The sequence below is a fragment of the Centrocercus urophasianus genome, unplaced genomic scaffold (assembly GCF_019232065.1).
Source record: "Centrocercus urophasianus isolate 14NV4802_14NV808 unplaced genomic scaffold, USGS_Curo_1.0 seq_1440, whole genome shotgun sequence".
NCBI lineage: Eukaryota > Metazoa > Chordata > Aves > Galliformes > Phasianidae > Centrocercus > Centrocercus urophasianus.
This window is the reverse complement of record NW_024884632.1, coordinates 9,734-22,642: the sequence shown is the minus strand read 5'-3', so window position 1 is coordinate 22,642 and position 12,909 is coordinate 9,734. Positions and strand designations below refer to the sequence as shown.

Sequence of the window (12,909 nt, the reverse complement as noted above, 5' to 3'; positions counted from 1 at the left end):
TTTTTTTTTTTTTTCCCAGTTTAAAAGCCCCATCTTTTCTTTTTCTGTTGCTGAAGGCAAGTCTGTCTTGTAAAAGGAGGGAGGGCAGGTTGAATAATTTTAATTAGTCCTTTCTCATCGCATTCACAAGAACTGGTTCTGCAGATCACTTACTGGCATAGTCCCCATTGTGGTAGTTGGATTCCCTGAATTCCTATACTTGTTCCCACAGTATTGTAAATGATTAGAAGTTGGTATAGTCTAACTGTGCTGTATACTGTCACCTGTTGATTTTTCTTTGTAGCTTATTAGTCAAAGGTACTGCTTTGTTAAAGGCATTTTCTTATGTTCTTTAATCAGGAATGAACTTTCAGCTCAGACTGATATAGCAATTCTCACATCCCGTTGCTTTTTCAAAATGGGAGTGATTTAGTCAGGAGTATTACTGTGGAACTTGCATTATATACAAGCAGGAGATAAATTAAATGATAATACAAAGTGACTATCTCTTCCGATCTGCAAGTGTGTCATGCAGTACAGCAATCATGCTATATTTTACGCTGTGAGTTACATACTAGGAATGCACAAATGTGCAACACATAAACACATTGTCTTGGAATACTAAGTTTTCCTAATATTGAGTATTTTTTTTGGCTCCCAATATTTGGTTCGGATTGATGCAGGAATGAAGTCTCACTGCAGATGCTGAACTGATAAAATGACAAGGAAAAAAATTTATTCTGAACTGTAATGTTACCCTATGTGTGTCAATCAGTGGGCCTTATCTCCAGAATATATGTATAGATTAGTCAGGCTTGCTATGAAAGTAGTGCTTCCTTTTTTAAGTTGGCCCATAATGTCAGAGGCAGATGTTGATGGTGTGGCAGTGTAGGCTGAACCTTCCTGCCAAAATTCTATTAAATTCTGTTGCCATGCAAAAGAGAGGTAGCCTGACAAAATGGTGTCTGACACAGAAGGGTAAATGAAGCAAAGGTGTGTAATTTAATTCCTCCACGTTAAAAAAAAAAAAAAAAAAAAAAGTCACCCATTTACAATGCTTGCTGAGTGTTTATAGAGACCAAATGGATGTCAGCACAGTGAAGAGATGGGTGGTGCATTTCAGCAGTGGCCACTGTGACAGCAGTGACCTACGTTAGTGCACATTCTGAATGAGCATGGCTGCAGACTCTTATTCATGGTGGTAAAAATGCATAGCTAATGGTGGTGACTGTGATGAAAAATAGCGTTTTGTAGCTGAAAATTTTCTTGGTAGTGTTACTGTTCTCTTTGTATCTGCTGTAGTTTCCAAGGAAATAAAATAACATTACTTTTGGAGCAGCTTACATTGACAGATGTGTATGTCAGGTGCTCTGTACAAGGAACCCAGGTTTCATGAGCCCTAAATTTGTTCCTGTGGATGCAAAAGGATTCTCTGAATGATTGTGTTATTGGAGAATATTTTTTCCTGTAAGTATTGGACTATTTCTGTGAACAGTAAAACTTTTCCCATTCTGTTTTTATTAAAGGAAAATCACTGCAGAAGAATAAAAATCCTAGGTGACTGTTACTATTGTGTATCTGGCTTAACCCAACCCAAAACGGACCATGCCCATTGCTGTGTTGAAATGGGATTGGATATGATTGACACCATCACGTAAGTATTGCACATGGTGAATGTGGAAAAGAGCGCTGTAGCAGCTTTGATGTTGCATTCAGTAAAGGTGTTTTCAGAATAACGGTAGTGTCTGGTAGCATTGCCCACCTAACAGTGCATCCTATTGCTTTCAAGTCACAGCTACTGCTTCACAAATCATAATTCTAGACACCAATTTTTGAATCCACTTCCTCACTGTGAGGGAAATTATGTATTTCAGTTGATATTTAACACAAATAATGGAATCTGAGTTCTGTATTTACACTGTTCATTTCACTTACCAGTATGCAAAAATCAAAGCTAGTCCTGATGTATGCAGGTTTCATGTGTTTGCATGTGCTTGCATTCCTAAAATGACAGCTTGCTGTTTTCTCCTTTCTGCACCATGTTTAAATCTTTCATTTAAATTTAGTCTGATTTTCTGAAATGTAGTGTGAAACTTGCTTTGCTGATAAGGATTTTTTTTTTATGCTTGAGCACTCCACTTTAATCTTTTTTTTTTTTTTTTTTACCAAGGTTAAAAAGTGAATGCGAGAGAACTGTGAATGAGCTTTTAGCACGAGCTGGATATCTGTTTCATTGCTTGGGAGGGAAGGAATAAAGAGACTTCTTCGCTACTGTGCATGTGTTTTAGAGTCTTTAGAAGAGAGTGAACTCATTAATTCTGTATATAAATAAATACTTGTCAGCACAGCGCTTTCATTATTACATTTGGGATGGGATTGCTCTTCTGGGATGCTGTCTACTTCTTACTGCAAAAGTATGTCACATCAGAGCCTTAGTTCTATGTTGTAAAGTGTTTGGTCGCTATTTGCAGTACCTCTCATTTTTTCGTTTTGGCTGCTGGGGATATGGATTTGACTCGGGGTTCTCCTTCTGCTTGCTTTAATCCCAAAGTTTTACAGCTTTCACTGTAGAAGTGAATAAACCTCAGTGTAATCTCAGTTTAGTACTATAGTAAAGTATTAAATACAGAAATACAGGGTCTTATAGAGCAAACAAACCTAACATTTATGAGTTCAAAATGTGTATTTTACTACTGCAGTTACTCCTCAGTTACACTTGAGTGCTATGTGAAACAAAATAGAAACATACTGCAGTATCATATAGATTTTTTTTTTTTTAATATGCTAACACAGAATAGCACTCCAAAGATAATCCAGTAAATTTTTTCTTTGTATTGGTCTTTCCCACTGACTCTTACTAATTTCTACTTAATTTCAAAGACAAATTTTAAAGTATGCTTAGGTCTTTGCGAATCAGACCACAAAGAAATACTTCCTCCCTCGGAAATTATATATCTATTTGTTTTAATAAAACGAGTATTCATTATTCCTCAGGTAATTGGAGTAGGAAGTTGTGGGATTTAGTCAATGAGAGACTTAAAAGCAGTTTTCTTAAAAATTCCCATGCCTAACATTTGGAACATTCTACCTTCTGTACTCTTTCTGTTTTGAGTCAGTCACATTTTCTATGCCATACATTTGTATGTGTGGATGCGTATGCATGCAGATGAACACACGGGTAAGCACACAAAGCAAATGCTTTCCCAAATGTAGACCATGCTTGCTTGTGCAAGGTTTTGGTTCTGTAGAGGATGGTAACTGATCTGCTCACTGAGTTCACTGAATCTCTTTCATGAGCAAGTTGTTCTGTCTCTGTGGAAGTCATAGCTCTTCGTTCAAACACAGCTAATACTTTACCACATGCTTCTGTTCCTGCATATCAACCTTATATATTTCAGTGAACCTGGATTCACTGATCTGTCTTTGGAGAGGATTTTGAAGAACCAAAAATGAAAGAAGTACTTAAAACAAATGAAAGCAATTCCCATTTTCAGTTCTATCTTGTGTTTTTCGTTATAATGTTAATTTACTTAAAAACTCAAGGGTTGGGTAAATAAATCCATATTCTCCTCATTAGATGTAAGCTCACATTATCTTTATAAACATTGTAAAACTGACAAAAAACTTTGTAATCTATGGTAATTTATGATTATCTGTGATAAGAAAATCCTAAAAGAATCACACTTTATTCCCTATAACAGCTGGAGTTATACATAACAACACAATGCATAGAGAAATCCTGAAATAATCAAGAGATCCTGAATCTTTATGTTGTGCACAAGACTTCTATATTGCATTTACAAGGAAGGCATTGGGTTTTAGAATAAGCCTTGTACACGTTTTTCAGTAGACTTTTTTTAATCCGTGGAAAGCAGTAGCTGCTGCTCCCATCCTCTTTTTAAGCCTAGAATTAATCATTAATTTCATTAGTTATGTTGTCTTTCGTGCATACAAATAACAGTAATGATACCGCTTTCTGATTTTCCATTTTTTTTTAATTTTCAGTATGATCTATAGTAGAAATGTTTCCTTTGTATGTCTGCTCTCATGATAATGTGAAATTTGAAAAAGGAATTGTATTAAAAAGGAAAGATTTCTCTTGGACTGTTCAGCCTGGAAGATAACAGTACAAATATGAAGTATCTTTAAAAAACGTGCAAAGAGGGTGAAGGCAACTTTTTATCAGCAACATCTAGTGTCAGAATAAAAGCAATGGGTAAACAAAACTGAAATGTAGGGATTCCTGCCTAAAAATTAAAAAATAATTTCTGTTAAAGCGATCAAATACTGGGGAAGTTACAGAGGGATGGTGTGCATTTATAATGCATAATTATCTCCTGGAGATAATTAAAACAGGGCCTTAAAACTCAGCAATTCTGTGACTCTTTAGAAATTGTAGTAGAATATAATTGATGGGCAATATTAGCATTTTATTTTTTAGACATCTTAATTTGGAAGATTTCAGACTTGGAATGTCAATGAGGAGGCAGAGCATCACTGGGGAGGGCTAGCTAGAGACTAGATTTATTTAGGGTTATTGAGGTTTCTAGAGCTCTTGGAGCAGGTTCCAGAGCAGGGCCACTAAGGTGATCAGAGGGCTGAAGCAGAATGTTCTGGGTTGGAAGGGTCCTTAAGGATCATCAAGCTCCAACACTCCCCCCTCCCCACCACAAGCAGGGCCACCAACCTCTAACCAGGCTGCTCAGGGTCTCATCCAACCTGTCCCTGAATGCCTCCAGGGACAGGGCATCCACAGCTTCTCTGGGCAGCTCTCTCTGTGAAGAACTTCCCCCTGACATCCAACCTAAATCTTCCCTCCCTCAACCTAAATGCATTTCCCCTTGTCCTATTGTTATCTACCCTTTCAGACAGTTGGCTCTTCTCCTGTTTACAGGTCCCTTTAGATACAGGAAGTCTGCAATTAGGTTACTCCACAGCTGCTTTTTCTTCAGGCTGAACAAGCCCAGCTCCCTCCGCCTGTCTTCATAGGGGAGGTGCTGCAGCTCTCTGATCATCTTTGTGGCTCTCCTCTCCTTTCCAACATCTGTCTTTCTTGTACTGGAGGCTCCAGACCTGGACACAGTACTCCAGATGGGGTCTCACAAGAGCAGATTAGAGGGGGACAATTACCTCCCTATCCCTGCTGGCCTCACCTCTTCTGATGGAATCTAGGATTCCATTTGCTTTCCGAACTGCAAGAGCACACTGCTGGCTCATGTTAAGTTTTTTACCCACAAGGACTCCCAGGTCCTTCTCTGCAGGGCTGTTCTCAAGGACTGCTCTCCAGTATGTACATTGAGGGAAAGATTGGGGGAATTGGGCTTGTTTAGCTTGGAAAAGAGAAAGCTCCAGGGAGACTGCATTGTGGCCTTCCAATTCTTGAAGGGAGTGTATAGACAGGAGGGGGAATTATTGTCTACAAGGGGAGATGGTTTTAAACTAAGACAAGGGAGGTTTAGGTTTGACAGTAAGAGGAAGTTTTTCACCCAGAGGGTGGTGAAGCACTGAAATATGTTGTAGAGAGGTTGTGGATGCCTCATCCCTGGAGGCATTCAAGGCCAGGCTGGATGTGGCTCTGAGCAGCCTGGTCTGCTGGTTGGTGACCCTGCACATAGCAGGGGGGTTGAAACTAGATGATCATTATAGTCCTTTTCAACCCAGGCCCATTCTATGATCCTCTGTATGTATGCACAATTATTCCATTCTTATTATTATTATGAGGAATTAGGAGTGTGAGTAACGTTCCTACAGGAGGCAATTGGATGAGGTCAGACTCTTCTCAGTGGTGTGTAGTGATAAGACCAGGAACTATGGCCAAAAACTGGAACATAGAAAGCTCCTCACAGATATGCAGAACTCCTTTACAGTGAGGGTGACGGAATACTGGAACTGGCTGCACAGAGAGATTGTGGAGTCTCCTTTGGAGGTATTCATGACTCATCTGGACACTTACCTTTGTGACCTACAGTAGGGAACCTAGTTTAGCTGAGGGATTGGACTTGATCTCTAGAAGTCCCTTCTGCCCCCTGCAATTTTGCCAGTAAGGACTGCAATATCCAAGTTGAATGCACATTTCTCTTCTTAGTAAAACCAAATTACCAATTCTGATTATGCTAGAGAACAGGAAGATGGGGCATTCCAAGAGAACTTACTCTTAATTATATTTCTTCTTTTACTGCAAATGGAGTATCATCTGTTCAATTTTTTGATGTTTTCTGGCTCCAGATCTCTTGCTGACAGGAGTGTGTGGATAAGTCAAATGCACAAAGAGCTTCAGAGCAGGAAAACAGGCTCTGCTGAAGATTAGGAAAAAACTTTTCACTCATTCATAAACACAAAATCTAGAAGACAGATTTCGGAGATTATTTTGTTTGGAAAATATGCTGAGCAGATAAAATAGAGGTATAAAGCTTATGGTAGTATGGTTAGAATGAAACTGCCCCGCATGGGTTGTAAACAATCAAACGAGCAATTAAAGCAGAGACTGTTATGTTTTCTTTCTACTCCAAGGGTGAGAAATGAACTGTGTTGCTTCCAATTAGAAACAAGGAGGGAATCTGGTGAACAGGATATAAATGTTGGTACAGGTATTGAGGTTAACATTCATAACTTATTAAAAATGTAACGGAATCCTGTAACCATTTGTATCATTACATAAATTGTACATTTTGATTATACTCATTCCCTTGACTAAGGGGATGTGCCTGAGAAGATCATGGAACAGATCCTCCTAGAAGACATGTTAAGACACATGAGGGATGAGCAGGGGATCTGAGACAGCCAGCATGGCTTCACCAAGGGGAGGTCTTGCCTGACCAATCTGGTGGCCTTCTGTGATGGAGTCCACCCTGGTGGACGAAGTGAAGGTGACCAATGTCATTTGCCTGGACTTGTGCAAAGCCTTTAACATGGTTCCCCACCACATCCTTATCTCTAAATTTCAGAGATACGGATTTGAGGGGTGGACTATTTGGTGGATAAGGAATTGGTTGGAACAGCTGTAGGCTTTTGATCAATGGCTCTATGTTGAGGTGGAGTTTGGTAATCAGCTCTGTGCCCTGGGGATCTGTCTTGGGTACAGTACTCAACATCTTTATCAGTGGCATAGAAGATGCAATTGAAGGTACCCTCAGCAAGTTTACTGATGACGCCAATCTAAGTAGTACAATTAATACAGCAAATTAAAAAAAATACTGTATTAAAAAATTTAATTAAAAAATTAAAATTAAAAAAGGGTTGGCATCCAGAGGATAACAAAGCAAAATGCAACATTTTGCTCTTAGGCTGAGATAATCCCAGATACATATACAAAAAGGGAGAAGAAATCCATGACAGTAGCCATGCTGAGAAGGACTTAGTGATTCTGGTTGATGAAAAATTTAACGTAAGCCTTCATGGTAGCAATGGTAGTGGGAGGATGGTTGGACTAGATGATCTTGTAGGTCATCTAGTCCAACCTTGTGATTCTATGATCAAAGCTGAGAATTTCATTAAGTCCAAAGGACTGAATCATTGCAAATTCCAGGAGTTCCTGATTATGGGTTCATCATTTACTTTTCTGAAGGAAGGTGGCTAAGTTGAGGTAAGATGCTAAAGAGGCTTTATGATTTCCAAAGTGGCATCAAGTCCTTTGTGAATCAAAAAGAAAATTTGTGCCAGAATGTGAAGATTAAAAATGTATCACAAATTTTTGGTGGATTTGACCGCTCATTTAAATGAGTTAAACGAACAACTTCAATGTAAAAGCCATCATATCTGTTGTATATTTCAGACAATAACAGTATCTGAAATGAAACTTAAATTGTGGCAAGCTCAAGTTATGGAGAATAATTTCATGCATTTTGATACACTGACTAAACACAGTCCTGTGAACAGTGGAAAATATGCAGCTGTGTTTTCCATTTTGATAAATAAATTTGAGAATAGATTTCAAGATTTCAAAATAAGGTATCAAATTTTTTTGTGTATTTGCAATTCCATTTGCAGTTAACATAAATATGTTACTTGTGAATTTTCACACAGAATGTGAAGAGTTGCAATCAGACATTCAACGAAAAATGGTTCTCTGTACCAGACTTTCATAAGCCCTTTCTTAACAAAGAAAAATACTTCATAGTCACACCTTAGTCATGTCATCATTTTTGGCAGTACATACATTTATTTTCAAACAATTATTTTCAAGTATGAAGCACAGGAAAAGTAACTGCATCAAAAAATCTCTGATGAACACCTTGAGAATTCACTGAGAATGACAACCACCTCAACTGAGCCAAACTGTTGAATTAGTTTCACAAAAACGAGGCCAAACATCTCACTACCTTTATGTTTCTGTTGCTCTCTGTTGCTTTTTTAAGATTTAATTGAAAACAAACAAACAAAGAAACAACCCCACATAAAATAAGCCTTGTTACTTAAGTACATTAAATGTATTATATATTTTATACGTGCCCAAGCAAGCCAGAAGGTTGGACAATTATGGTTTAAGAATTATGGTATTATGCGGGAGGAGAATTATTTTATAATAGGACTTGTCTCCTATATTGAATATTCCTGCTATTTGTGGAGTTTGAAGAGATGTGAAGGAAAAGACCTAGGAACCCTTGCTTTCTGAAATCTAGGTACCTTAGTGGGATCTATCAGGGGATAAATCAGCTTTGTTTTTCTATCAAATAGTGAACGACACGTGAATAACACTGATAACTTGATCTTATATTGTTGACTCCTAACAGATGAAATTTGGTCTTATATTGCACCTGCATGTTCTGTTGCTGTTTAGTTAATTATTGTGAAGTCTGATGCTTGAACCATCTCTTTCTGGAGAAAGAAAAAAAAAAAGGAAAAAAAGAGTGAGGAATGTTTTCAAGATTCAGATTTTACACTTGGGAAATATTTTGTTCAATATAAAATGTTTTAATAGCCTGCTTTATGGTTCGTTGGTGCAGTCTAGCTTTTTAAAGCAAGGAATGTGATCATTCATGTTGTATTTCTCTGCCCATTTCTTTTATTTATTTTGTTCTAATATTCAAGTTTCTATAAGCAGGTGAGCAAGCTGGGGCAAAGAAAGGTAGAGAGCATCTGAAGTAGTTTTGGTCACTGCAACTGCATTGTATTTTCATGTACCATGATATTTTATAGACTATTTTAAATGAAAAGTTTTTTTAATGTTAATCTGCATATAGGAAAACTCACACTATTGTAGGTATGGTGGTGAAGTGGCTTCAAGATGTACCAGTGTCGATTCAGGCTGGATGTTAGGAAATACTACTTCTCTGAAAGAGTGGTCAGGCTCTGGACTGGGCTGCACAGGGAGCTGGTGGAGTCACTGACCCTGGAGGTGTTCAAGGAACGTTTGGACTTGTGTTGAGGGACATGGTTCATCCATTGTTTGGCTATTGGTGATCAGTGGACGGTTGGACTGAGTGATCCTGAGGGTCTTTTCCAACTTCGGTTATTCTATGACTCTATGAATTAAATACTACTTTAGTTAGCCAGCAGAACATACACAAGTGAGCAAGCCTTAGTCCTGAAATGATTTGGCTTGCAGGCTACATGCTATGGTCTTAACATAAGCTCACTCAGTGAATGGCACAGTGCATGTGCACAGTGAAGACAAAGTTATCGTTAGGTGGCTTGTCTCATTATCTCCTTTATTTCCTTGGGGCTTTGTCAAGCACACAGTGAACATAAGAAGTGTAACAATGATAATAATTCCTTGGAGTCGTATTTAAGGTTTGCCTGCAAGCAGATACTGTATAATGAAAGGTCAACTTTCAGTAGATAGAAATAGGACAAGGAAATACTTAATCTATTAGAAAGCTGTGCATAAGTCTCTCTCTGCTGTTGCATTAAATATGACTGAAAATTGTGTCAGGCCTAGATTTCCTGTGGTGACAATAGATTTCTACAGTTACCCGCATTAGTGAGGGCCGACACAGCATGTAGTTCTGCAGCAATCCAAGGCTGCAGAGCTTCTTAAATTGATGCCAGGAGTATTGTGCCGTAACGCATCTCATCTTGTCCTATACTGCACATGCCCTTTCAATTAACTGTACCTTTTAAAGTACAGCTGTACAAGAAATAAATATGATTGCTACCCCTAAAACAGCTGCAAAGTTTTTCTAAAGATCTCCATCTCTTGTGGCTTGATGATATTTTTAAAAACATGCTGGCCAATGAAAGGTAAGGATAAAAATATAGCCAGAGTACGAGTTTAAGGACTTCTATTAAATGCCTTGGAAAGTTTAAATTTAGAAACCTACAGAAAATTAAATATTACATAAATTAGGTAGCTTTTTTATTTTCTCATTATGTCTGCTTTTGAACTGCAACTTAAATGTGAAATTCCACATGCCTTTGTAGCAGGACAAACTGCAAAGATTTATGCACAACATTATCTCTTCACGAACTATGTAAAATTATTAGTTTCAGGAATCCTTTTCAACATTCACAGGTCACTGCAGAGTGAGAATGTACTTCACAAAGAATCCTCCCTTATAGTGGCGTCAAAATCAAAGCTCTGTCAATAACGATTTCACCAATTAATTCCTCCTCTTCCAGGTATACAATGAAAATCTCAGAAGTTTAGCTTTAATTCATAAGTTGTGGTCCATAGTTAGCCATAGTTAGGGGTGATTTCTATGCCACTCTTCTCAGGGCTTTGGGAGTACATGAATGTTTATTATCACTCTTCTACTGATTTTGCACCAATTTAGTAGTTTCATCATGTTTCTGTTCTGTATTCCTAATAAAGTCATTTCTTGAATCATGTGTATATTTATTAACTTTGGGGAAAGTACTGAAAAAGAAAATAAGAGTAATGGTACTGTCTAAAGACTTATATTCTGATGCTATATATTCCAGATCTGTTGCAGAAGCCACAGAGGTTGATCTCAACATGAGAGTTGGATTACATACAGGAAGGGTGCTTTGTGGGGTCCTAGGTCTCCGAAAATGGCAATACGATGTCTGGTCAAATGATGTTACTTTAGCCAATGTAATGGAAGCTGGAGGATTGCCTGGGTAAGTCTGAGAAAGACCTATAGAAAAAGAACCAGAGACCATATAGGTGAATAATTTCCTCCTTCGTCCCACTTGCACTGTACTTGCTATTCATAAGAAGGGTTGAGAGTTGTGTACAGTAAGAGCAGCAACTGCATTATCTCCTGTGGAACTGTGCAAATGACCTTGAAGTTTTTGTTCTTAATAGATTGGAAGTAAAATTTTGAAAAGCAGTAGAAATAAGTTCTCTTAGTAAGTGTTTTCCAAACTCCTTTTTAGAAACTGCCACATAGAAAGAGAAGGAATAAGACAGCACTAGGAAAGTAAAAATGCTAGACGTTCATAATCATTTCAAGTTATAAAAGTAAAGCTCCCTAAACACTTCAGGAATTTTTGGATTCGTACACAGGAAGGGGGACAGGAGGGTATACATATGTTCCTTACTCTACTTACAAGGACAAGTAGTCAATACTAGTTGTCTGCTGCCAAAAGAAAATACCTGCTTACATGTTCAGATATCCATCATGTGTCTGCAGATGATACAGTAGTACATAAACCTGCAGCCATTGCATGAGGCATGCCTTGGAATTTTAAGTACTCCTTGGGCAGCCTTGGACTCAATTTAAGTGGACACAGTGCATCAGTACACCTCTTCAAATGCAACTTGCGTTTGAACTACAATCTTGCAATCTTTGTTAGTTTTTTACAAGATTTTGACATTCTGAACAGGGGAACAATGGAGCCTCTTCATTTTTCTGTCTGAGTGAATTTCTGTTTGCTATATACGTTTAAGAGAGTTTAAACAATGTTTCTGAGTATTCCTTACCTTGAGGCTTCCCAGTTAAAAAAAAAAAAAAAAAAAAAAAAAAAAAAAAAAGAAAGTTTGTAACAGCTTTTCAGATACCTTGTAGAAAGTCATTTCAAATATGAATGATCTTTCAGGAGAAAATGTGAAGATAGTTTTCTGTATATGCAGTCTCACATGTGTCAAAAATGTATGTGCTTCCCAAGTACAGTGGATGAGAAATCTGCCCATAAAACAGAGTAAGTAAACAGTGCATTTGAGAACTGTTAAGGGAAACAGGATGAGAACAAAAATTTTTTATCTTTTATGCACTTAAGAGGCTAGGGTTTTTTTTCCCCACAACAGACAGAGAGATAAATCAACAAAATTACACAATATGAAAGATGATGTGCAGACTTCCACTTTCTACCAATCAAGAAGTCTGCAAATCTTTGGAGATATTGCAGTTACCATTTTGCTAGAAATACTTTGATTTATGTGGCTGAATATACATATCCTATTATGATCTTTTGCACAGTAGCAACTAGTGACGTATCACTGCTTTAAAGAAGGTCCCATTTTTCTCTCCAGGAAAGTTCATATTACAAAGACCACCCTAGAGTGCCTAAATGGGGACTATGAAGTAGAACCAGGATATGGCCATGAAAGGAATAGTTTCTTGAAGAAACATAATATTGAAACATACTTTATTGTGCCATCCCACAGGAGAAAGGTAGGCTCTACAAATTCTAGGTTATTCTGTAGCATGGTTTTGTAGCTTAACAACTGTTCTGTGATACTTTGAAAACAGAGGCAATGCTGGCATTTCTTCTTTCTAAAAGAAAGCTTCAAATTAGATTTTTTTTTTTTTAATACTTAAACATTAAATTTAAAAAAAAAAAAAAAAAAAAAGCACTAACCTTGTACAATAACTTAAGATTATCAATGAATTTTAAGATTACAATTACTCACTTTACTCCACAAAAATATTAAAATTTTGATTTATTAAGATTTTGTAATCATTGTATCAGAAAGAAGATCCATCAGTCCAAAAATGTAGTTCATACCTATTTTGCTTCCCTAATCACTAATGTTTCAGATCACTAATGCTTGACAGCTTGCCTGTTTTTCTTTGCTCTTTCATTCCC

The 12,909-nt window shown here is 37.5% G+C and overlaps 1 protein-coding gene across 1 annotated transcript; it reads left to right on the top strand.

Moving 5' to 3' along the window:
- Positions 1–1,505: 1,505 nt before the first annotated feature.
- On the top strand, positions 1,506–12,494 carry LOC122158509 (adenylate cyclase type 1-like; the record flags this gene model as incomplete). The annotated part of the gene is made up of 3 exons (XM_042815235.1): positions 1,506–1,633; positions 10,840–10,998; positions 12,353–12,494. Coding segments are annotated over 3 exons (429 nt in total), but the record flags the coding sequence as incomplete, so codon positions are not given.
- Positions 12,495–12,909: the final 415 nt, after the last annotated feature.